The sequence below is a fragment of the Halichoerus grypus genome, chromosome 1, assembly GCF_964656455.1.
Source record: "Halichoerus grypus chromosome 1, mHalGry1.hap1.1, whole genome shotgun sequence".
In the NCBI taxonomy this organism is placed as follows: Eukaryota; Metazoa; Chordata; class Mammalia; order Carnivora; family Phocidae; genus Halichoerus; species Halichoerus grypus.
The window spans coordinates 143,714,460-143,741,295 of NC_135712.1; the positions used below are offsets into that span (position 1 = coordinate 143,714,460).

General features: G+C 46.0%; 1 protein-coding gene across 2 annotated transcripts in view; it reads left to right on the plus strand.

Annotated features, from left to right (window-relative positions):
- The first annotated feature begins 1,747 nt into the window (after window positions 1–1,747).
- GPD1L (glycerol-3-phosphate dehydrogenase 1 like) overlaps window positions 1,748–26,836 on the plus strand; it is an 80,510-nt gene continuing 55,421 nt past the window's right edge. For both annotated transcript variants that reach the window (XM_078072749.1, XM_036078866.2), the window contains exons 1-2: window positions 1,748–1,964; window positions 15,524–15,701. In XM_078072749.1, coding sequence (XP_077928875.1) covers window positions 1,918–1,964; window positions 15,524–15,701 — 225 coding nt within the window. In that variant the 5' untranslated portion in view covers window positions 1,748–1,917. The remainder of the gene's footprint in view (window positions 1,965–15,523; window positions 15,702–26,836) is intronic.

Sequence of the window (26,836 nt, forward strand, 5' to 3'; positions counted from 1 at the left end):
CCTACTTAGTTTTTGTCTTAATCTTTGTAACCAATCTATAAAATAATTGATAACTTACTATGTTCTGGCACAATGTGTTGTGCATATCAGGTGATCAATAAACACTGTGTGATAATGTTTTGTAGGGTATGTCCACAGAATAGCCAGCAGCTCATTATCATGCAGGTGTCCTTGCCACACTGGTGAAGAGGAATTTCCAGATGAGGTATAAAATTTTCAGGCAGAGGCGAAAACTGGATCACTTGGTATAAATCTTTGCAATGCCTGGATACTCCCCAAGTCCATAAATTCATTATTTAATTTGACAACTTAATTTTCTAAGAAAAGTAATTTTCTTGGTGCCTGGGTGGCTCAGTCATTAAGCGTCTACCTTCGGCTCAGGTCATGATCCCAGGGTCCTGGGATCGGGCCCCGCATTGGGCTCCCGGCTCAACACGGAGTCTGCTTCTCCCTCTACCCCTCACCCCATTCTCGTGCTCTCTCTCTCACTCTCTCTCTCTCAAATAAATAAATAAATAAAATCTTAAAAAAAAATTTCTAGCAAGAAAAAAACTAATAAAGCTTGAAAAGTCCATCTTTCACATCATCCCTGCCAGGATGTCTTTTATTAGTGCAAAGAAGTGAGAGCAAACCATCAGTGAAGGAATGGAGAAAATTCATCCCACCCACTCCTTTAAGTATTTAGCATAAGTAATATCGATAAATCTTTCCCACAATGCAAAGATGAAAACAAAAATAGTTGTTAATCCTCTGAACATCAGACTAATAGTATTTCTCTAGGGATTAGAGCATTTGTTTCTCCGGCCAGTCACCACTGGTGTTTTAGCTTTTTGGTGCTCATCTTTACTGCCTTTGGCAATCATCTTTTGAACTTTAAAAAATTCTGATGTCTGTGTCCTGGGAGATTCTGATGATCCAGGGTGGTGCCGGGGCCTGGGGATTTTTTAAAAAGCTCCAAAGACTCTTATATGCAGCAGAGTTTGAGAGCCTGTCGTAAGCCACTTTGTCCTCCTCCCACAGTGTCTAGCACGGTGGCCTGGTGGAAAGTGACACTCAGAATGAATAAATAATGTTCTATTTGTCAGGAAGGAGAAGCATAGTCTCTAGTGTCCGAACCACAAGCTCTCTAGGCGCCCTGGGCAAAGACAATGAGGAGGCACGTCCTGCCAAGCAAGTGGGGGAGTGCGATGCTGCCGGCGTCCAGGTCTCTCTCTGGACTAACTAGAAAGTGTCCATCCTGAAGCTCAGGTCCAGCTACGTCCAGAAGGCCTCAGAAATTCACTAAGAAGTTCAGGAGGTGCCAGACTGTTTCCTGTTTCCACAAATGAGGCAGAGGCTGAAAAGGCAGGTGTGGGTACTTTGAACTTCGCCCCCAGTCGAGTCGACTCTAGAGTCAACCTGGGATCCTCTCTCGGCTCCAAACTCTGGTGTGGCAGCGCTTCCCACGTGGGGAGAAGGGCGCGAGCGGGGTGTGGGCACCACGACGAGCCGGGGTAGGCCCGTTCTGCGGGAACAGCGGGGCAGCCCCGGGCGCTGCGAGAGAGCAGCTGCGCAACCACCCGCGGTTGCACGTGGCGCGGCTGCAGCCGCAGTCCAGGGGCGCGCGGCGACGGGGGTGGCGGGGGCGCGGACTACAAGTCCCGGCATGCCTCGGGCAGGGGCGGGTCGGCGCCGGAGCCGGGCCCGGAGGCCAGCCGGGCACAGGCGTGCGCAGTGGTTCTCGGGAGTGGCGGGGCGGGTCCTCCCAGGCTGTCAGCTGTGGCCCGGGGCGCCCGGGCGGCGGTGGTCGCGGCCATTGGCGGAGAGGCGGGAGGGGCGGGGCCCCCGCGAGCCGCTGTGGGTAAAGCCGTGCGCGCGGAGGCAGGCAGGCGGCCGGCTGGGGAGGCACGGGTCGGGCTGCTGCGTTCCATCCTGGCCATGGCAGCGGCGCCACTGAAAGTGTGCATCGTGGGCTCGGGGAACTGGTGAGCGGCGGCGGGCCGGTGGCGCGGGCTCCGCCTCCAGGAAGCCCCTCTCCCGGGCGGGCTAGGGCCGCGCGTCCCCGCCGCAGCGTGGGCACCGGGCACCGCGCGCAGGGAGGCGGGGCGGGCGGCCTCGCGGCAGGGCTGGGCACCGCGCACCGGGGAGGCCGCGCCGAGACGCTGGCCCGGGAGGCCCTGGGCCCGCGTGCCCGCGGAGGGCAGCACGGCGAGAGGGTACTGCGGTCCGCGGGCACCTGTCTGCGCTCTCGTCACCGCGCGGCGGGCGCACGGAGGCCACCTGCTCGCCACGCCCGGGTGTTTTTGCGCACCATTCTAAGAGCGTTCTCCATTCTCCTGGGCGGATCGCCTGGGTCGAGGAATCGGTGGAGACTCGAGCATTTTGGCCGTAGTTTCGGTATTAGGAAACCGAAACAGAGAGGGGCTAAAGGGCTCTTGCCACCCAGGTGATGGACGGGACCGGCTCTGCCTTTCCAAGTGCGGGTCTCGCCCACCGCTTCTGACACGTCCAGTATCTTAGGAACGTTATGTAGATAAGAAAATCCAAGTTCAACAGGCCCGGCTCCCGGAGTAGTCCAGGGGCGTTGGGAATTCTCTGGAGGGGTATTTGCGAAGCTTCGCATCTCCGCTAGGCTTTATTTGACTTTTAACATTTATACAAGCACTTTGTGACAGGCGCTCTTCTAAGCACTTGTAAACGTCAGCTCTTTTAGTTCCCTTTATCAAACTTTGCTACTCTGGTGTGTTGGGCGAGTGTAGTGGAAAGAGGCCAGGTGGGTGGAAGGAAGCAGAATATAATAGCCTCTGATATTTGCAGTCATTTTTCCATTGTTATGCCCTTTTTTTCGCACATCAGAGGGACTGGTATAGAAGAGTTCAGAGTTGGGTCCTTTCAGTGCTTGTGTTTTTCTGTGGCCGGACACTCATCACAGTTCAGGCTTCCAGGAGAGCTACAGCATTAGGAGTGGTCCTAATTATTTGTCTTACTCTTTGACTTGGCCCAGAAAGTTCTTGGAGGAAATCTTACCTGGTTCTCCACTTTTCCATCCCAGCGAGGCCACTGGCCTCTCCCTGTGCCACACCCCCGTCCCCATCAGGCAAGGTAATGATTTATTTCATTATCTGTTTCCACTCCTCCCTATCCAGTTCTTGAGAACAGCCATCTACCCTAGTGCTTGGCATATGCTAAATAAAAATTTTAAAACTAATTTAAAAAATGTTATTATATTTGATGAGGTAATATATGCACATTCAAAAACCAGAAGGTACAAAAAACCAATGAAATATCTGACACTCACACTTGCCCCCCAGGATATCTCCTGGAAGAAAACCAGTAATTAATCAGTTTCTTCTGGCCTTTCTGAAGGATATTCCATCAGATGCCAGCAAATGCTTACATATATTCCTTTCCCTCTCTGCCCTGCAAATACTAGGATATTATGCATTTTACTGTAAACTTCTTTTTTTTTTGGCCAGCAACAGAATGTTCTACACACTTAGTGGAGTTGGTACCTATCCGCTGCAAAGCTTCATTTGGACTTCCAGATTGGCTTTGCCAGTTTTGATCCCAAGGTCATTTTGAATGAGATTACAGTGGCCTGTTGGCCATGGGACTGGAAAGGTTCTCCTTTAGCACGTGTTCTTTTAACATTAGTTTCCTCTTCTGTAAGAGGACACAGAACCACAGATGACAGAGCCTTTTCCTAATTTGCAAGGTGCAGAAGGAGCATGGCGTGCCATGCTGGATTTGGGCCTGGAGCGGGAGTAGTGAAGTAAACTCCTGCCCCCTCCAGTTCGGGATTTGGCTGCCTTCCCACAGCTTCACTCTGCTGTACTTGACTCTCTTCTTGGCCCGCTCCAGCCCAAGGAAATGGAGTAGAACTTGGCTAGTGACCTTAGAGCGCAGCAATTGAGAATGTGCCATCTTCATCCTTTGGGCTGGCTGCCCAGCTCCATTAATTATGGGAGCAGACAGGAACATTGTTGCTCGCACTCGAGTCCTAGAGAGAGGATCATGACCTCCCCAGAGAGATTTCAGAAATTTGGGAACTGAAAACAGCATGGAGAGGCTTCCTAGGGCCTGGGGGGTATTCAGCTCTGGTCAGCAGGCATTTCCAGCGACGCAGGCACAATGGTACAGAATCCCTGCCTATAAGGAATTTACCTTCCGGGCTGAGATAAATTGGAAGATAAATTCAGAAGAAATGGAAAGTGGAATAAAATACCTGTCACAAGGTTAGTTAGACATTACATTTTTAAATAGTGTTGCTTAAAAGTGTGATCCGAAGACCACCTGCATCAGAATGACCACTGAGGCTACACTTGCTGACTCATCTGCCCTGAGGGTGGGACAGATTTTTCCTTACAGGACTTTGGCCTTCTGCTGATTTTGAAATACTATCTAGAGATGGACCTGCCCTTGCAGATTTGGTCCTTAATTCAAGAATGTGAAGTTGCTTAAGCAATGTTTAAACATGGGACTTGGAAGTAGCTGAGTGTGGCTGTGTAAATAAAGGTGTTGTCACATCTAAACGCATAGCTAAAAGGTGGCTATAGTGCTCACATTTGAGTGCCCTCCCCTATGTAAATGATCATTAATTGCAATACAGATAATGAATCTGGCTGACTTGGCCAGGAGCTTCAGCCCGGAATGACATGGGAGCAAAGTCAAGGGGTTGTGTAACGCGCCCTTGTCATGTCCTTTGGCACCTCCTTTCCTATAGACAGGTCAGAGATAGGAGGCCAGAGGGGGCTCTCATGCATCCAGCTGAGCCCCAAGAAGCTGCCCACCACCTGGGGTGCAGGGAGGTGTTTCCTGACCTGCTTTTATGGCCCTGGGAATTCAGAAAACAACAAAAAGAAAAAACAAACAAAAAACAAATGTAAATCTTCGTAAGTTCTTCCAAAGATGAAAAAAGTTTCCTTATCAGAACTTTGGGAAAATGACCCAGACACAGGGCAAGATCCCATTCTAGCACTGAAACCTCAGGGCTGTAGTTACAGCCAAACCTCTGCGGTAAAGAGCATATGTCCAAGCCCCCAAACCCCTTTGGAGGCAGGGTAATACAGGAGGGGCTGGGGATTCCCACTCCTTGGGTTTCAATCCTGGTCCCCTATTTGGCAGTCATAAGGCCTTGAGCAAACTGCTTCTTCAAGAATCACTGGTTGTAATATTGGTACCTCCTGTCTAGGATTTTGGTTAGGATGAAATGACATGAGCCGGGGAGAGTACAAAGTGACCAGCACTCAGTAGACATCAGCTACTGCTATTGCGTTTATTTGATCAACCTTGACCAGCACCATCATTAAGTCACCAAATGGATCCAGTTGGAGTCTGACCAAGAAGCAGAGGCAGAGAAGGGAGAGAAGGTGAAAGACAAAGAGTGTAACTGATGTGCAGCTGGCGGAGTTGGGGGAGTTGTTTCTCTCTCACCCTTGTTTTCACCATCACCCCACAGCTGGACTGAAGGGCAGGGGGAGCTTTGGCCTACTTTGCACTGATGACCGGAGCTGGATGTGGGTGACTATCTTTTTTTGGTCTGCTGGAACCATCTGAGTGCAGCATTGCAGCCCTTAGCCCAGCTCTGTCACCGTTTCGTCTGTGCTACTCAGTTTCTGTGGTGATTCTTGCTACATGCCCACATGGAAGCAGTCTGAGCCGCTGTAAGTGAGCTCCTCTGAGGGCAGAAATAATCCCTTCCCTGTCCATAGGTGCCACTGACATACCTCTGCTTTGGGAGCCAGAGGGATAGTTGAATGATGGGATGGGTGGGAGCTGAACTGGGAAAAGATCCAGAGTTTCCTTGTGAGCCAGAGTGAGAGTTTGTACAACTAAAACCCAGAATAGCCCTGATGCTTAACTATTTCTATCACCTCTGTCCCCTGTTCAGTACAGAAGGTCCCCAACTTAACGATGGTTCCACTACACCTTTCCGACTTTATGATGGTGCAAAAGTGATGTGTATTCAGTAGAAACCATACTCTGAATTGTGAATCTGGATCTTCTGCCGGGTTGGGGCTACGCAGTGGATCCTCCATCGTGATGCCGGGCAGCAGCTGCAGCACCCGGTCAGCCACTGATCACGAGGGTGAACGAGTGGTACACGGACAGCAGTATTCAATCAATTACCTGAGCTAGTCAACACTTCATTGTGCAATAGGCTTTGTGTCCAATGATTTTGCCCAACTGTAGGCTAATGTAAGTGTTCTGGGCATGTTGCAGTTCAGCTAGGCTAAGCTATGGTGTTCGGGAGGTGAGGGGTACTAAATACATTTTAGGATATTTGAAACTTAACGATGGGTCTATTGGGACATAACCCCATTGTAAGCTGAGGAAGATATGTATATAAACCATGGCTGCTTTTGTAGGGGTGAGTCAGGAGCTCGCAATTCTCCCTGAGCCTTTCACCACTGTCATTATCATTCTCTTCTACTTCCTCCCTCCCCGGGAGGTCGATTTCCAATTCCGAGTGTCAGATATGTACGTTACTTCATTTAAACCTCATAACAAGCCCAAGCAGTACTATTGTTCTCCCAATTTTAGATGACAGAACGGAGATGGAGAGAAAACATTACAAGGTCAGTGGTTAATAAGGTGGAGTTGAAGCCCAGATCCTTCTACATCTAAGGGCCCTGTTTCTATATATTCTTGTCATTTTCAGTGAGAAGCATACTTTTATCTGAGGACAAATCTCATCGTCACAGAAATATCGAATATCTTATATCTTACCCTCCCAACAAAAGTCTAGTATAACAATATTCCACTTAAGAAAAATCAAATTGAGGGGTGCCTGGCTGGCTCAGTCAGTGGAGCATGTGACTGTTGATCTTGGGGTTGTGAGTTTGAGCCCTATGTTGGGTGTAGAGATTACTTAAAAATCTTAAAAAAAAGGAAGGAAGAGGGAGAGAGAGAAAAAGAAAGGAAAAGAAAGAAAGAAAGGAAAAGAAAGAAAAAAGAAAGACCAAATTGAAATGTGGTCTTGAAAATTGTCATTGTTTCCCTCTGGAACAGGCATCCCTCCTCTTGTACACATACCAGATGATCATAGTTTACTATTTTTAAGGCAGCTGATCTTCCTAAAATTAATCTAGCAGAGTAATTGTTAGAAAAACCTTATATCTGAGTGAAAAATCTGTCACTAACTTCCACTCCTTAATCTCCGAGCACTGTCTGGGTGAGCCCACTCTCTTCTAAGACATCCCATTGGGTGGAGAAGTCTCATTCTGCTCGTCTCTGCGGCAAGCCAGGTAGTGTCTCCAGGTCTCTCAGTGGTTGCTGGTGGGAAGTTGTTTTGGGGGTCCACACCAGCCAGGTCTCCCTTCTCTCTTTTCCCTTCATCCCTCACCTCCATGCTTGGTGATGTCACAAACTCAGCTCAGCCTGCCCGAAGTCTTCTCAGTTCTCTTAAGGTTATACAGTGGCATTTTGCCTCATTCTCCTCTGGGGCTCAGTCCCTTCCACATTTGGGAGCTGGGAACTGAATCAGTTTTCTGTTGCTCCCTAACCATATCCCCCAAAACTTAATGGCCTCAAACAGTAGTCATTTATTAGCCCACGATTCTGGGGATCAACAATCTGAACTAAGCCGGGAGGCTCTTCTGCTGGTCTAGCCTGGGCTCACTCATAAGGCTGAGGTCCGGTGTTGGGCTGGCTGGGACTCTTGGTCCTAGATGACATCCTTTGTGTATCTGGCAGTGGGCAGGTTCTGCCAGGCCGAGAGGAGTGACCGGTCTGTGTATCTCTCATTCGTCAGCAGGCTAGTTTGGACTTCTCCATTTGGTGGCTGGATTCCAACAATAGCAAGAGAGAGCACATATAAGTACCTCATATAAGTGGAATCATACAGTATTTATCTTTCTCGCAGCTGGCTCACTTAGCATAATGTCCTCAGGGTTCATCTGTGATGTAGCATGTGTCAGAATATCCTTCCCTTTTAAGGCTGAATAATATTTGTGTTTATATAGTACATTTTGTTTGTTTATTCATTCATCCTTCAATGGACACTTGGGTTTCTTCCACCTTTTGGCTGTTGTGAATACAGTGGTCCCCCTTGCCCGCGAGGGATACGTTCCAAAACCCCCCAGGGGATGCCTGGAACTGTGGATCGTACAGAACCTTATAAAGACTGTATTTTTTCCTGTGCATATGTACCTGTGATAAAGTTTGATCTATAAATTAGGCACAGTAAGAGATCAACAACAATAACTAATAAAATAGGACAGTTATAACAACATACTGTATTAAAAGTTATGTGAATGTAGTTTCATCACTCTCAAAATACCTAATTGTCCTGTACTCCCCTTTCTTGTGATGATGTGAGATGAGATGATCAGCTGCAGACAGGAGGTGAAGTGAGGTGAATGGCACAGGGATTGGGACCTGGCATTTGGGGTTGGGGGTGGTAAGTGAAAGCACGGCAAACAGAAAGGGCAGATGAGGGGGGCCTCTGTCATGCTGCTATGACTGTGGGTGTACACACATCTGAGTCCCTGCTTTCTGTTCTTCGGGGTCCATACCCTGAAGTGGAATCGTCAGATCATATGGTAATTCTATTTTTAGTTTTTTTTTTGACCAGCCACTGTATTGCTTCCCATGACAGCTGCGCCACGTTACGTGCCCTCCAGCAGTGCCCAAGGGGTCCGATTTCTGCACACCCTCACTAACGCTCATTATTTTCTGGTTTTGTTTGTTTGGGTTTTTTTTTTTTTCCTGTCGTAACCAATCCTAATGGGTGCGAGGTGGTATATCTTTTGTTAATCGCATGTCATGTGGCATGTACAATTTTGCCTCCTGTTTTTAGTTAAATATAACATTCTATCATAAGCTTTTTCTTCTGCCCTTTGAATTTTGATAGATAGAAAGGCTTTTTTTCATCTTCTCCCCCTCTTTGTGAAGTTGCGCCGTTGATCTTTTTTCCCTCTGTGGTTTCTTCCTTTGATTTTAAGCTGAGAAAGCTTCCCGATCCAGAGATCAAATAAACATTCGCCGAGTGGAATCTGTATTTAAAATACTTCATTTCTCACATTTGCATCTATTACTCTGGCATTTGATTGTATTTTAAAGACCCTTTAATGCAAAGAATTACACAAAATGTTAACAGTGGTTCTCCCTGGGTGGTGAGATTATTCGTAATTGCCTTTTCATCGTTCATGTATTGCATTTATGAGTAAAAAAAGTAGATGTTATTTAAAACAAAATTCCCTTGGTTCCATAGTCTGATCAGCTCTGGAAGAGTCTGGGGCATGGAATGTGGAAAATCTGGCTGAATCCTTGATAATTCCACTCACTGGGCCTTAGTTTCCTCCGTAAAAAGGAGGAGGTACTGTAGGGTCCTTTCTGGCCCAGAAAGATTTTGCATTCTGTGGAGGAGGAGCATGGGCCACCAGAATTCTGTCGGGTTTGCTGCTGGCTTGCTAGGTGGCCATTCCTTGGCTGATGCAGCTCATCCCCAGCCTGATGAAAATACTACACCTTTTTAGAGAGGAAAGGGCAAGAAGGCAAGAGAGTGAATGCCAAGGGGGCTGGGGTTGAGGTATGCCATGCTGGAGGTTAGGACTTCCAGCAGGTGGGTGTCCATCCAGCTGGGACCCAGGGAGGGAGAGCAGAGAGTTGAAGACAGGGCCTAGGGTGTGACTCTCTGGTCTTGCACTAACCACCTATGTGCTCTCTGGGCTGCAGTTTCTTCACGTAAAAAATGGGTATAATAGAGGTACCTGGGTGAGTCGATTAAATGTTTGACTCTTGATTTCAGCTCAGGTGATGATCTCAGGGCTGTGAGCTTGAGCCCTGCATTGGGCTCCATGCTGGGCGTGGAGCCTGCTTTAAGATTCTCTCTCTCCCTCTCCCTTTACCCCCTCTCCACTCTCTTCCCTCTTAAAAAAAAAATGGGGATAATAGATGGATACTATAATATATGTAATATATATAATATATGTAAATAATGATAATGATAATGATAATAATAAAACCTGCCTCAAAGGGTTGCGGAGGCATGAAACAGATAATACGGGTAAGATATTGAAAGCAGTGCTATGGTGGTAATCATACTGCAGTATATAAATGTATCAAATCAACAAGTTGTGCATCTTAAACTTACACAATGTTATATGTCATTTATATTTCAATAAAAACATTAAAAACCAGGGCCTGACACCTGGCAGGCCTACCCCTTTCTGGCCTGGCCCCCACCCCTCCCCTCTTCACTTTCTCTTCCCTCCTGTGCAATCCCATCCTCTTCCTCCCTCTCTCCACCCCCCTCCCTCCTATCCTCCCTCTCTCCTCCCTGTCACTCCCTTTCCTTCCTGTGACCTCTCCCCTCCCGCTTCCCATGCCCTCCTCCTTCCCCCTCCTTCTCCTCTCCCACCCAGTGTTGGCTCCAGGTAAAAACAGAAGATAATCCCCTGGCCCCACCTGTTCCTGCACCTTTGCTCCAGGGCCTTGAAGTCTCCCCACCCCCTCCCCCAGGTGAGGGCCTCTCAGCCTTTGGAGTTCAGAGTTCAGCCCTAGTTGCACTTCCTCCCGGCTCTCCCTGACCTGAGTGTCACCGTGTCATCTGCTTAGCCACTTTGGTCACCACGGCATAGTTACTTTTCTTTGTGAGCTTGCTGGAGCACCCTCAGTCTCCATTTCCCAGTCTCCAGGCTCCATGAGGGTGCGGACTTATGTGCTTTATTCCCTGTATGCCCTGTGCCCAGCAGTGTCTATGCTTGATAGGTGTTCAGCATGCATTTTCAACAAATGATTCTACTCTGTGTGAGGGCAAATATAAAAGAGCAGGAAGAGTGGGCTTTGGAAACTATACATCTGTGTGAAGACTCAGGACTGGCCATGAACAGCCCTGAGTCCCTAGCCCGGTTCGGCCACTGCCTGGTTGTGTGACACAAGGTCAGAGTGACTCTGATCTTCAGTGTCTTAATCTGCAAGGTCAAAAGTTTGGACAGGATTAAACCTCCATCTTGCAGGCTCCGTCCATATAGATTTTGGCTCTGCTTCATACTTGTGTTATTATTTGCTTATTAGACTTTGTGTTAAAAGAAAACTTGCTATCACTACTATCAATATCTTATGTTGGAGGTAACAACAACCAGGAGAATGGAAACCAAACAGTGTTAATAGAATTCTTGCCAAATCCTGCAACCTGCTGAGGCTCAGTGTCTGAGACACTTAGAGACTTCATGAAGAAGGGAAATTAGCACATGCTGGAGAGATGGTAACAACACAGTAGCACTCAAATGAGACATTCTGCACTCTCTCAGAAGGCCATGGGTGTTGAGAGCGCATGAGTGCATCAGTGTCCTTTGGTGCTGTGTGTGTGGGCAGCCCTTGGCCATTGGGGGTGCCCCTGGCACCCATTCCTCACTTTGGAAAACACTGGACTGGATCTGAGACCTGGAAGGGACCTTAAAGATCACTGTCCCACCTGTCATTTAGTAGATGAATGAGCTGGGCCGGTGTGGAAACGGCTGCCCACGCCCTTGATCCTGACAGTGAAAGATCCATGCCTGGGTCTGCTTGTGCCGTGGCAGGAAAAACCCCTGAAACGTGGAGAGCTCCAGCAGCGTGACTGGGGACCTTTGCCCCAACCCCGACCAGACCACTTAGAAACTGCCTGCGTGGACGGTAGCCAGGACTTTTATACTAAGCTCAATTCTAATATCTGGGAGTGTTTTTTGGACTCGCTCTCAGCAGGCCAGGCACTTTTTTTTTTCTTTCTTTCTTTCTTTCTTTCTTTTTTTTTTTTTAAGAACAGGGTATGTCACTTACAATAGCCTCCAGTCCCTTCAGAACACTCAGGCTCCGCCAGAACACTTGGTTTGCGCTGTCTGATCCTCTTCCTTCATGTTGGTCAGAAGTAGTAACAAACGTGTAGTGAGCACAGCAAGTACCATTTCAGAGCCAAAAAGGAGTTTGGGGTGTGGATTATATACTTTCAAAACAAAACAAAACAAAACAACAGCTTTTTTGAAGCATAATTGACATAACAGAAACCACTGAACGTATTTAATGTATATAACTTGGTGGGTTTGGAGAAAGGAATATACCCATGAAACCACTACAAACCAAGGTAATAAAAATCTTGGATAAAAATAAAAAATAAAAAAATTAATAATAAATAAAAACAAGAAAATAAACATTTATTTCCTAAAATAAAAAGTTTCTGCCTGACCCCCCTCCCACATTTTTGGTGGTAAGAACACCCAGTGTCATGTCAGCTGTGGGCTTGTCATATACGGCCTTTATTATGTTGAGGTGGATTATAATTTTAGAGGTTTTATAAACAACCCAGAAAAAAGGTGGGTAGCAAAGAAAATGTTTTGTTCCACATGGAGATTGTACCAAATAACAACCAAAATGTTTGGTTCGACGTGAAGATTTTACGAGATTGTCAAAGAGTTTAAAACAATAAAATAGAGTGTCTTAAGTCCTGATCCCAAAAAACAAAACAGATTACTGTGTAAGTTATTTAGAAAGAGCAAGACAAGGCCTCGTAGGCACTAGAATCTTTTTGTTGTCCTTGCTAGATTTGTCCTTGAATTAAAATCCATGCTTCTCGGGGTGCCTGGGCGGCTCAGTTGGTTAAGTATCTGCCTTTGAGATGAACCATGGGAGACTATGGACTCTGAGAAACAAACAGGGTTTTGGAGGGAGGGATTGGTTAGCCTGGTGATGGGTATTAAGGAGGGCACGTACTGCATGGAGCACTGGGTGTTATACGAAAACAATGGATCGTGGATCACCACATCAAAAACCAATGATGTATTGTATGGTGACTAACATAACATAATAAAATTAAAAAGAAAAAAAAAAGTATCTGCCTTTGGTTAGGTTGTGATCCCGGGGTCTTAGGATCAAGCCCCAGGTCCCTTGGGCTCCCTGCTCAGCGGGGAGCCTGCTTCTCCCTCTGCCCCTCCCCCTGCTTGTGCTCGCTCGCTCTCAAATAAATAAAATCTTAAAAAAAAAAATTAAATTCCATCCTTCGTCCCTCAATCCTGATCACCTTCCCTTATCTCCTTATAAATGGATAAACTAAGCTGGTGGTTCTCAACTTTGGCTGTAAATTAGATTACTTGGGAACTTTAAAAATCCTGAGTCCCAGGCCACCCCCCAGACCAATGAAATCTGTGCCTCCAGAGTAGGGTCAGGTGTGGGTAGTTTCTAAAGCTCCGCAGGGACTGACGTGCAGCCAGCATTGAGAACAGCTGCTCCAAACAACTATGCAGAACTTCGTCGCTGTCCTTTCTCACAAGTAAGAATAGCATAAACTATTGCACATATCAAAGCTCTGTGGCTTTACCTGTGAAATTCTTACTCTATGCTGGCAAGACAGTTTGTTAGCTAAACACCTATTCATCCAGTTCTCCTCCTGACACTTTGTAGGAGGGAGGCCAAGAGGGGCACCTGGGTGGCTCAGTCGGTTAAGTGTCTGCCTTCTGCTCAGGTCATGATCTCCAGGTCCTGGGATTGAGCCCCATGTCAGGCTCCAGCCCCATGTCGGGCTCCAGCGCCATGTCGGACTCCCTGCTTGGCTAGGAGTCCGCTGCTCTCTCTTCTCGTCCCCCCCCCCCACCCTCTCCCCCACCCCCAGCTTGTGCTCTTTCTCTCAAATAAATAAATAAAATCTTAAAAAAAAAAAAAAAAAAAGAGGAGAGGCCAAGATTCTCCCCACGATCACTGTCACCTTAATTGTAATCTGAGAAACAGCTGCTTACGGACTCCCAGGGAGGTAACAGCTCAGGCTCACAGTGTTCCTTGGCATTGAGTAACTCACACAAGGTCACAGAGGGCAAGTGTGATTCTGGGGAAGTGAGCAAAGTGAGGGGGGACTACTAGGCACTAAGGAATCCAAATCCAGTAAATCAAGTGGGAAAATAAGCCAGAACCACCAGATCCCTCCTGGTGGTCTTACCAGAACATACTTGCTTCTCCCTTTACAAACCCCTCTCGGGGAAGCCAAGCATCTGCAACCAAAGGCAAACCTGTAGCATCTGCTGCAATGAGTTAGTTCAGAATATTTATTTATTTATTTAATTTTATTTATTTTTCTTAGTTCAGAAAATTTAAATGAATATTGGAAGTGTTAAACATTAAGCCCACCAGACCATGCTGTGTATCCTTTGGGATTCATTGGTGCTGAAAATGACATGACAAAAATAAGGGGGGACACTCCATTATGTTACATGTGAGGTCATCAGGGACCTGGCTCTGCCTTCTCCCTGGTTTCACCAGTCACTTCGATCAGTCACTCATTCACTCATTTATCTCCGTTATCACATATCTGCCAAGTGCCCACTGTGCCTAATGCTATTGGACTAGATGCTGGTGATCCAGTAGAGCGAAGGCAATGCGTTCTTGGCTCTCCAAAGCTTACCACCCACTCAGAGAGGTGAACAAGGTAAGGGGAATTACTTTCCACACCAGGAAAGGTGTATAAGAAACAAACTCTTTCTTTCTTTCTTTCTTTTCTTTTTTTAAAGATTTTAATATTTGACAGACAGAGACACAGTGAGAGAGGGAACACAAGCAGGGGAGTGGGAGAGGGAGAAGCAGGCTTCCGCCGAGCAGGGAGCCTGATGCAGGGCTTGATCCCAGGACCCTGGGATCATGACCTGAGCTGAAGGCAGACGCCTAACAAATGAGCCACCCAGGCACCCCGAAACAAACCATTTCTCCATTCAGAGTCACCCAGGCTCAATCAGCGGCCCGTGGCCCACTGTGCACTCTGCGCATGTTCGTGAGACAGGCACAGGTGCCGGGGCTGACCAGGAACACCTCTGCTGTGGTGGCCGCCGGCCCCGGACCTACAGCCCTTGTCCAGGGGACTGGCGTTTAACTAGTTGGAATGCCTTCTCTTCCCCTGTAGCAAAGCCTCTGGGACACTGATTAGTTACCAGAATGTGTTTGGTGAACAGAGATGCAGGAGAAAAAGGAAGCTTGTGGGGGCCTAGAGGCCAGCTGGGTGAACGTCTGCGGGGGGCACCAAATACTCAGGCAGCCGAGCCCCGGTGCCCTCGCTCTGCTCCTTTCCTGGAATTCACTCAGGTTCTTGTCTTCCCATTATGACTGCAACTCTGTTGCAGTTCACCAGAACACAGTTTATTCTACGGTGGCTACATTTTAATCTCTGTGATGGATTTGAAATAAGCCTGGTTGCCACCGAGGCTTAGAGTACCCACCAAGTATTATTTTTATGTTTTGTGTCATCTCTTAGGTGGGTTTCTTTTCTGCCTGTGATACTCTTCCAAGATAGGTTGATGCTTACTAGTTTCAAGGGGTGGTGTTTTTGACCTTGTACCAAATTCTGGGGCTTTGCTGATCACGGGGGGGGGGGGGGGGGGGCAGGTGTTCTTTCCAGGTGAAAACAGCTAAGCTTCAAAGGGTTGTGGCTTCAAAGGGTTGTAAGCTTGTGGCTGATAGGACTTCCCATCTGAAGTTATAAGCCCTGTGCTTGAATCAGCACGTATTTCGTCTGAATTACAATCAAATGCTTTTTCTCTTCTGCCCAGTGAGTTTAATTTTTTTTTCTTCTCCACTGTTTCTTTCGTAGGGGTTCAGCTGTTGCAAAAATAATTGGTAATAATGTCAAGAAACTTAAGAAGTTTGCCTCCACAGTTAAGATGTGGGTCTTTGAAGAAACAGTTAATGGGAGAAAACTGACAGACATCATAAATAATGACCATGAAAATGTAAAATATCTCCCTGGACACAAGCTGCCAGAAAATGTGGTAAGACTTTGGGACAGAAAGTACTTTTGGTTAATTCTGAAAGTAACGCTTGGCTGAGTTAGCACTTGGGGCTTGGGGAAATGGAAAAGCTACCTCCCTCCTCATTTTTCCCTTTCTACTACCAACTAATTTGCTTGGTCAGTTTTGGTTTTCCTGATTCTGAAGATGGGCTTTGTGTTAGTTTGCTAGGGCTGCCATAACAAAGTACAATAGAACGGATGGCTTAGACAACAGAGATGTATTTTCTCACAGTTCTGGAAGCTTCAAGTCCTAGATAAGGGTGTTGGCAAGTTTGGTTTCTTCTGAGGCTCTCTCTTTGACTTGTAGATGGTCGTCTTCTTCCTGTGTCTTCATACTGTCTTCGTTCTGTGTGTCCGTGTCCTAATCTATTCTTCTTCTTCTTCCCTTTTTTTTTTTTTTGCTATAGATTTATTCGAGAGAGCGCGCACGCAGGAGCTGGGGGGGAGGGGCAGAGGGAGAGGGAGAAGCAGGCTCCTCGCTGAGCACGGAGCCCCATGCGGGGCTTGATCCCGGGACCCCGAAATCATGACCTGAGCTGAATGCAGATGCTTAACTGACTGAGCCACCCAGGTGCCCCGATCTCCTCTCATAAGGATACGAGTCATGTTGAATTAGGGCCCACCCTAATGTCCTCATTTTAATGTAATAACCTCTGTAAAGACCCTGTCTCCAAATACAGTCTTATTCCAAGGTACTAGGGTTAGGATATCAACTTATGGGGCGCCTGGGTGGCTCAGTCGGTTAAGCGTCTGCATTCGGCTCAGGTCATGATCCCAGGGTCCTGGGATAGAGCTCCGCATCGGGCCCCCTGCTCAGCGGGAAGCCTGCTTCTCCCTCTCCCACTCCCCCTGCTTGTGTTCCCTCTCTTGCTGTGTCTCTGTCTGTCAAATAAATAAATACAATCTTAAAAAAAGGATATCAACTTGTGAAATTGGGGTTGGGGGCACGGCACACAATTCAGCCCACAGCAGGCTACTTTCTTGGCATTCAAGGTGCTGGTCCCATCAGAGCTGGAACTCACAGCCTTGCCTTCGGCTGCTTGTGACCCCCAGTCCTGATATTCCCTTTCTACACACGAGAACAGCTAATGTACTAGTCTGTAATTAAAATCAGGGTTAAGGCCTAAATTACAGAAGGAGACTGAAGAAAATAGAAGATTGTAAGACTGACAGTTTAAAAGTTAAGCTTATTAGGTCTGAGAGGGAAAAATACAGGTAATTGCTTGGCCTCATTCCAGTGACTTGCCGGAGGTGGGAGGGAGAAATGAGCAAGAAGAATAAAAAGAGTGTACCGTGCTGCTTGTGTGAGTGGAATTTGAACTTCTGTTGCCAGATTCACCCCTTGGTGGCTTTCTGTAGTAAGTCTGTTTGAAGACCGGACCATTGTGGTCTGATTCCCTGCCTGATTCCTTGGTTAACCGGACGAACTCATCTTCTTTGTTTATGAAATATTCATCTCTGCATATATTCACTCATCAACCTTTATGAGCATGTACAGTGCATGCAAAGCACAGTGTTCATTGCTGGAGACAAGAAGAGGGTTAAAATGACGTTTCTTCCTTCAAGGAGTCCAGCAGGGGAGACGGATTTGGAAACTGATAAATGCCAGGAAGTCCGGATTTGCAAAGACCTTGCTCGCTGGAGATTGCTGTTTGGCTTTTGGTTACAGGGTTCATTAGTGTCAAGCACTGTGCTAAGTAGCTCACATATCTTGTCTCGTGTAATGCTCTCAATAACCCTCTTAGGTTGATACTGCTAGTTTTCCTATTACGAGGATGATTCTGATTTTGTAGGGAAGGATACCAAGGCCCAGAGAAGTTAATGAACTTGCCTGGGGTCCCATAGCTAGAGGCTGGGGTTTGAATTTGATTCCTAGCGGACTCATCCCGTTGAATCCCTTGTCTTCTGGACAAATGATCACTTTCTTCTCTGTGTCACTGCACTGGGGGTCAGGCAGCATTTCTGCAGTCATTTTCGGCATTGTTGGTGGGGAGAGAAAGGATCCCTATGGTTCTGAGCTTAGAAGTTAAGTTGTCCAAATATCCGAGGGGAAGAACAAAGGGAGCGGCTATTCCCACTGCAGTGGGGGGCTTCTGAGGTCATCTCTGACCCCTGCTTGGAGTAGGAAATTTGTGCGTTTCAACTTCTCATTCTTGTTGGACTCAATGCTTTGTTAAATACATTCCTTCCACTCTGCTTTGTGCCAGTCCCTGATGTACCTACCTGTTCAGCCCCACTTGCCCCGAGTGTGTGAACCTGACTTTCTGGTTTTTTGGTCTTCCATGGTTCCTGGCGCAGTACCCAGTGGGGCGGGGGACCTGCCAGCTGGTTCTGTGAAGCTGAAGCTTGTGCCGGGAGCAGGGGAGCCAGGAGGGAAGGAGGCAGGGAAAGAATTGACATAGAGGAGCCAACAGCCATTGCCACTCAGAGCCCAGTGCCCACACTGATTCTACCACCTGCCCCATGTCCCCGGGTGTGGACAGAGGGAGGAGAGAAAGGAGGAACTGTCCACTCCCAGGACCCTGTTGATGTCTGAAGCCTTGTAGGTTCACAAAAGTGAACGTATCCATTCTCTGGAATGGACCTTTGCGTGGTTTCCAGCTGTTTGTTGTCATGGACCGTGTTCCCAGGGGGTAGAATCGCAGGGTCACTGGGAACGCACGGCCGTAATGTCACCATGTCACACCACTCGTTTCCAGAGCGGCTGTATCAGTCTACACTCCCCCAGCACGTCTGAGGGTTCACGTTGTTCCACATGCTTACCCGTGCTTGGCAGAGGATACCTGGGGTGCTAGAAAGTTTTATTTCTTAAGCTGGTGGAAGGTACACAGGTGGTTTTTTTCTCTATACTTCTTATAGTTTTGAACTGCACTCAGAAAATGTTGCATAATAAAGCCGATGGTGAAGTGTAGTGGTGGAGGGACTCCCTGGGAGTCAGGGCTTGGTGCTCACTGAGTGAGCATGGTCAGATGGACGGCTATTCCTAGTGCTTTATTACCCTTAGGCGTTTTGTGAGGAGTAAATGAGGTGATCCATATGTATATTTAGTTTCCTGTGAAGTATTTTTTTTTTAAGAGCTGGGGATTTGTTTTTGTTGTTGTTGTTTTTTTTTTAGTTTTATATGTTTATTTCAGTTTTTCAGCTATCTCATTTGGTCCTTTAAAAAATCAACTAGTGTTAGGTAAGACCCTTAATCGTCATGAGAGACATGTTGCATTTCCATCCACATAGGATTGCTATTTGTGATGTCTGTCAGTTGGTGTGCTGATGTGAGACTGTGAGTCTTTCTGGCTCGGGGCCCCCACGCTGTTTCCCACTTGACCTTCTTCATGCCCATCCTCATCAGGTGACTCCCCCCCCCTTCCCCCAACCTCTTGTAACAGTGATGTCACCATGTCATCACCTGTTGACTAAAAGCTGGGACAATCTTGGTTTGCAGTTTTCTCTGAAACCTGAGCGGAAAGAACGCTTCCCTTTTCTTGCCACTGTTGGATGTAAATCATTGATCCTGTTTTATAGCTGTCTGTCTAGGGTCTCAACCAGGTAGAGAGCTCCTTTGCCTTCTCGCTGCAGGTTTAACCAGCCTCAGCGTGGCGCCAGGATTTACGATCACAGCATCTTCTGTGAAATACCGTTGTCATTGTTTCTCATCTTGCTTTCTAAACCTTACCAACTCTTTTTAAAACAACTTGACTGAGGTCCGATTCACAGATCATACAATTCACCCATTCAAGTGTACAAGTCAGTGGTTTTGAGTATATTCAGAGTTGTGCAAACATTACCACCATCAATTTTAAAATATTTTCATCACCCCAAAAAGAAACCCCACACCATGTAGGAGTCACTTCCTATTTCCTCCTATCCCCTGCCCCAGCCCTAAGCAACTGCTAATCTTTCTGTCTCTATAGACTTGCCTATTCCAGACATTTCATATAAATGGCACCATACAATATATAATTTTCTGTGTCTGGCTTCTTTGATTTAGCATCGTGTTTCAAGGTTTATCTGTGTTGTAGCATGTGTTGGTACTCCATTCCTTTTTATGGCTGAACAAGATTCTATTTTATGGATGTACCATATTGTTATTTATCCACTTGTCTGTTGATGGACATTTGGGTGGTTTGCACTTTTCAGCTCTTGTGAATAATACAGCTATGAACACTTGTATACAGTGTTTTGTGTGAATGTGTTTTCAGTTCTTTTGAGTGGGTACCTAGGAGTGCAATTGCTGGATCATATGGTAACGTTGAACTCTTTGAGGAACTGCCGGGCTGTTTTCCAAAGTCACTGCACCGTTGTACACTCCCACCAGCAGCGTGTAGGGGTTCCAGATGCTCCACATCCTTACAAACACCTTCGTCATTATCTAACTTTTTGATCCTACCCATCCTGGTGGGTATAAGGTGATATTTTATTGTGATTTTGATTTTCACTTGCCTAAAGTCTAACAATGTTGAGCGTCTTTCCATGTGCTCATTGGACATTTGTATATCTCCCTCAGAGAAATGTGTATTCACAATCTTTGTCCATTTAAAAAATTGGGTTGTCTTTTTATTAAGGAGTAGTAAGAATTCTTTTTTCTTTTTTTTTTTTTTAAGATTTTATTTATTTATTTGACAGAGAGAGACACAGCGAGAGAGGGAACACAAGCAGGAGGAGTGGGAGAGGGAGAAGCAGGCTTCCCGCTGAGCAGAGAGCCCGATGCGGGGCTCGATCCCAGGACCCTGGGATCATGACCTGAGCCGAAGGCAGACGCTTAACGACTGAGCCACCCAGGCACCCCCTTTTTTTCTTTTTTTTTAAAGATTTTATTTTTAAGTAATCTCTACACCCAACGTAGGGCTCGAACTCACGACCCCGAGATCAAGAGTCACACGCTATTCCTACTGAGCCAGCCAGGTGCCCCTAGCATTCTTAATAAAATTAGATACAAGTCCATTTTCAGATATATAGTTCAGAAGTATTTTCTCCTTTTCTTCAAGTTTTCACTTTCTTGATGCTGTCCTTTGAAGCATGAAAGCTTCTAAGTTTGAAAGCGAATTTATATATTTGCTTTCCTTACTAACTCTTTGGATGTTTCTTGGATAGGCCCGCATTGGCTGATGTTTCCTCCGCACCTAGAGTAGTGACTGGATTTTTTGGGGTCCGAAGGAGTGCCAGGGCCAGTGGAGGTGGTGAGGAAGAACAAAGCAGGGTGGAGAGTTTTGTCTCAGTGCTTTAAGTGGTATCCTATGCGATGTGAGGTTAGGCCGAGACAATTAAAAAAAAAAAAAATGGCCCCTTACTTTTGGGTAATAGAGTTGCGATAATAACTATTAATTTTGGCTGCAAGCCTTCTCAGAATTAGAATATCAGGTCAGTAGAAGCCTCCCTGGGTTTAGCTTTCTGGTTTTTGTTAGAAGAGTCTTTGTCACTGCTGCTTCTCGAATTTAAATGCTCCTCAGAATCGCTTGGAGAGCTTAACAGGGATTGCCGTGTCCACCCGAGCGTTTCTGATTCACTGGGTCTCAGATGAAGCCCATACGTTTGCATTTGTAACAAGTTCCCAGGTGATGGTGATGCGGTTGCTTCAGGAACCGCACTTTGGGCACCACTGGTCTACCTCATCAGTCTATATTACTGGTGTAGTCTTGGGGAGTCCGGGCGGTTAACAGCTGTGTTTCTCTCGAAGCAGCCTCACTGGTGGCTTATTTACATAAGACTCATCAGATAAGGTTGTCTGTCTGTATCTGAGGATCATTTTTCTGAATATAGAGCAAGGACATAAATTCACCTATGCTCTTGGCCGAAATTGAGATTAGAAGAACAGGAGGGCACCATAATATTTTTGAACCTCTACTTTGCTTTGTGTGTTCCTCATATGCTGTTGTGGTTAATCTAAATGCTCATTCCCTTGAGAATGTAGGTGAGTTGCCTGTGGGTGTCCAGTTAGCTAACTGGTGATAGAGCTAGGCCAACGTGTCCCTATACTGTACAGTGATAACCAAGCCAGGGGGATGCAAAAGAACCTTTAGGCTTCTCCACATACATTTATCAGCTTTGTTTTAATAAATGATTTTATATGTGTGTGTATATATATAAAAACGTGGACGAAGAGCCCCGGATTCCTGGAAGTCTGAACATTAAGTGGGCCAACCATGATGCCTTGGTTCTGACTTGACTATTTATCCTCCTTGCCTATGAAAGGCAAGCCCTTTTGTTCTGACTTGTCTTTCCCAATGTATTTCAGGTTCTTTCATGGTGGACACCCTCGGAAAGATTTTGACAGGAAGCATGTGAAATAGGTCAGCATTTCTAAAGCAGTGTCTTGATTTTGTTCAGGGTAAAAGATAAGCAAAGACTTAGCTCTAGGTTTTATTCTGAAATAGGGTATTCCAGTTACTGGGTTAGTTGAGGAGAGCTCGTTTGATACCGTGTAAGAGGAATAATGTTCTGTGAATGGGCCATGCATGCCATCGAAATGCAGCTCATGTTACACATTGCTTCTGTGGGTTAAACCCTAAGCGCTCCACCAAGGAGAGTGGAAGGACATTTGTGTGTACGGTGAGCCCCCAGTCATACGTCCTGGAGATCCATCACGTTCCCAACCAATTGCAGGTTCTTCTTTGATTTACTGAAGAAGGAAATGGTAGGGACAGGAAGAAATCCAGACCAGTTGGCAGCTTCCTTGCATGTTTTTTAAAATGGGACACAGGGATGGGCAGACTCCTTAAAAGGTAAGAATTTGTAGGAAGCAGGTAGATTTTTCTGATGCGTAATCTCTTTCATTTGTTTCGTATCATTTTGAAGCACTCCCATTTATACTACTTAATCTGAAAGTGCTCTGTGAAGTGGCTGGGTAGGCAAAGTGATTTTTATACCCCTTTGTACATGGGGTGAGTGAGGTCAGTGAGGATACATCACTTATCCAAGGTCACACAGCTGATCATTTGCAGATATGGGACTCAAACGTACATCTTTTCCATATTTTCTCTTTGGTTCTGGTGTCTTTTCCATTTCACCATGTTGGGAAATGCCTTGAAAGGGGTAGAAATGCAGGTGTGTGTGTGCGTGCGTGCATGTGTGTGCGTGTGCGTGCGCGTGTGTGGGATGGATGGGGAAGAGGAGAAACAAGAGGTCTAGAGAAGAAAAAAGATTTTAACTAGAATTCAGGCTGTCAGGCTCTGCATGAGAGTGTACAGAGCAGAAATCCCCACCTAAGTAAGGCTAGTTAGTTACCCATGGTGGAGTGAGGGGTCAGAGTTTTTACAAAGGCTGGGAGGGGATTGAGTGGGACCACAGGCAAATACATAAGAGCAGAAAGAACTTTTCCAGTAAAGGACAGAGCAGCTGGGGATTGGCATCAGAAGGCTAATGGAATAGAATAAGAAATTGCTCTTTTGGAGGAGGTAGAATCTCCAAATTCGAGGGAACTAATAGGCAGGTAGATTTTGGGTGATGCATCCTTGTCACCTGTGGCTATTCAGCCTGGATTACTAATCCAGACAAGCCCCTCTGAAGAGGAAAACAGCTTCTCCCCTGCTCTGGGGAGTGTGAATAAGAGGAGAAGTGCCAGTAAAGTTTGGGTTATGATTTGCTGTATGGGGAATGACTATGCTGCCATTCAAACTGACTTAAGCTAAGATAGGGGATGATTTGTTTCATATGACTAAAAATCCAGGTAGGGCTGGTTTCAGGCATAGCCTGAACCAATGGCTTAAATGAGGTTCACAAGGCCCTGTGTTTTCCTCGGTTTCTCTGCTCTGCCTTCCACAAAGTTGGCTTCATTCACGAGGGAGCCCTTGGCAGGCAGGACTAGGTTCTCCCCCTCACATTTGTAAAATGGTTGCAGCTGTTCCAGACCTCACACCATCATCCCGCAGTGTTCAAGGAAAGACCCAATAGCTACTGGAGAAGAGTAAGGAAGCAACTGTCACAAAGAAGCCCCAGCAAACATCTTCTTGGTTCTCATTATTTTATGTGCCCACTGGCTTGGACAAAAAGACACATCTGTGGAGCAGGGGGGCGGCCAACTCCACCCAAATTGCATGGTTAAAATGGGGATGCAGTAGCTTTTGGAAGGAAATTTAGGGGCACTTTGGCCAGAAAGAAGGAGAAACCAGGCTGGGTGGGAAATTACAGAAGTCTTCCATACCAACCAAAGGGATAAGGGGATGAAATAATTCCAGATAGATTTCCTTGGGGGATTCTTTGAGGGAGGGAGCAACTCTTAGCACATGTATTAGTTAAGAGGATAGACTAAGATAAAAGAAGAGGCATAATAATCATGTGACTTAAAGAACAAAAGGATTTATTTCCCTCTCACATAATAGTGGTCTAGCAGCTTTGCTTCACACTGTTATGCTTGGTCCCATCTTTCTTCCTCATGTGCCATCTCTTAGGTCTGGGTTGCCTTGGGTTTCAACAACAGAAAGTGGGGAAAGAAAGTGTGGAGGAAGCAGCCTGCTGTTTTAGGGGTTCTGGGCCATAAGTGGTATGCACTGCTCCCTCTCACGCTCTGTTGATGAGAACTTGGTCCATGGCCCGTGTAACTGCAGGGGCTGCTGGGAAATGTGGTCCTTAGCGAGGTGACTAGTGACTGGCTTCCACTCTGTGATTACGGAAGAAGGTGAGAAGGAATTTTGGTGAGGAGTTGGCAGTTTCCATCACAGTGCCCAAACTAGCTTTCGTAGGAGGCTTAGCCGTCCTGAATGATGTTCCTGTGGCACATAGTAGCACTTGCTCAGAGAAGAATCTTCCTCTAGTCCCTTCATTTTGGGAACCGCGAATGCTTAAAAGGAGCTATCTCAGTTAGAGTTCGGTTCAGGTATATATGACAGAAAACCTATCACAGCAGTGACCTAAATGTTTTTTCTTCTCTCCTGTAAAAGACATTTATGGTATTTTTAAAAAAATTTTATTATGTTATGTTAGTCACCATACAATACATCATTGGTTTTTGATGTGGTGATCCACGATCCATTGTTTTCGTATAACACCCAGTGCTCCATGCAGTACGTGCCCTCCTTAATACCCATCACCGGGCTAACCCATTCCCCCCCTCAAAACCCTGTTTGTTTCTCAGACCCCGTAGTCTCTCATGGTTCATCTCTCCCTCCAATTCCCGCCCCCCTCATTTTCCCCTTCCTTCTCCTAGTGTCCTCCATGCTATTCCTCATGTTCCACAAATAAGTGAAACCATATGATAATTGACTTTCTCTGCTTGACTTATTTCACTTAGCATAATCTCCTCCAGTCCCATCCATGTTGATGTAAAAGTTGGGTATTCATCCTTTCTGATGGCTGAGTAATATTCCATTGTATATATGGACCACATCTTTATCCATTCATCTGTTGAAGGGCATCTCGGCTCTTTCCACAGTTTGGCTATTGCAGACATTGCTGCTATGAACATTGGGGTGCATGTGGCCCTTCTTTTCACTACATCTGTGTCTTTGGGGTAAATACCCAGTAGTGCAATTGCTGGGTCATAGGGTAGCTCTATTTTTAATTTTTTGAGGCACCTCCACACTGTTTTCCAAAGTGGCTGTACCAACTTGCATTCCCACCAACAGTGTAAGAGGGTTCCCCTTTCTCCACAACCTCTCCAACATTTGTTGTTTCTTTCCCCATTTTTGCCATTCTAACTGGTGTAAGGTGGTATCTCAGTGTGGTTTTGATTTGGATTTCCCTGATGGCTAATGATGATGAACATTTTTTCATGTGTCTGTTAGCCATTTGTATGTCTTCTTCAGTGAAGTGTCTTTTCATATCTTCTGGCCACTTTTTGACTTGATTATTTGTTTTTTGGGTGTTGAGTTTGAGAAATTCTTTTTTTTTTTTTTAAGATTCTATTTATTTGACAGAGAGAGACACAGCGAGAGAGGGAACACAAGCAGGGGGAGTGGCAGAGGGAGAAGCAGGCTTCCCGCAGAGCAGGGAGCCGGATGCGGTGCTCGATCCCAGGACCCTGGGATCATGACCTGAGCCAAAGGCAGACGCTTAACGACTGAGCCACCCAGGTGCCCCAGAGTTTGAGAAGTTCTTTATAGATCTTGGATACCAGCCCTTTATCTGTAGTGTCATTTGCAAATATCTTCTCCCATTCTGTGGGTTGCCTCTTTGTTTTGTTGACTGTTTCCTTTGCTGTGCAGAAGCTTTTTATCTTGATGAAGTCCCAAAAGTTCATTTTTGCATTTGTTTCACTAGCTTTTGGAGATGTATCTTGAAAGAAGTTGCTGTGGGCGATGTCAAAGAGGTTACTGCCTATGTTCTCCTCTAGGATTTTGATGGATTCCTGTCTCACATTGAGGTCCTTCAACCACTTTGAGTTTACCTTTGTGAATGGTGTTAGAGAATGGTCGAGTTTCATTCTTCTGCATGTGGCTGTCCAATTTTCCCAGCACCATTTCTTGAAGAGACTGTCTTTTTTCCATTGCATGTTTTTTCCTGCTTTGTCAAAGATTATTTGACCATAGAGTTGAGGGTCCATATCTGGGTTCTCTATTCTGTTCCATTGGTCTATATGTCTGTTTTTGTGCCAGTACCATGCTGTCTTGGTGATCACAGCTTTGTAATATAGCTTGAAATCGGACAACGTGATGCCCCCAGCTTTGTTTTTCTTTTTCAACATTTCCTTGGCGATTCGGGGTCTTTTCTGATTCCATACAAATTTTAGGATTGTTTGTTCCAGCGCTTTGAAAAATGTCATTGGAATTTTGATCGGGATGGCATTGAAGGTATAGATTGCTCTGGGTAGCATAGACATTTTAACAATGTTTATTCTTCCGATCCATGAGTATGGAATATTTTTCCATCTTTTTGTGTCTTCTTCAATTTCTTTCATGAGCGTTCTGTAGTTCCTAGAGTATAGATCCTTTACCTCTTTGGTTAGGTTTATTCTGAGGTATCTTACGGTTTTTGGTGCTATTGTAAATGGAATCGTTTCTCTAATTTCTCTTTCTACAGTTGCATTGTTAGTGTATAAGAAAGCAACTGATTTCTGTGCATTGATTTTGTATCCTGCCACGTTACTGAATTGCTGTATGAGTTCTAGTAATTTGGGGATGGAGTCTTTTGGGTTTTCCACATAAAGTATCATGTCATCTGCGAAAAGAGAGAGTTTGACTTCTTTGC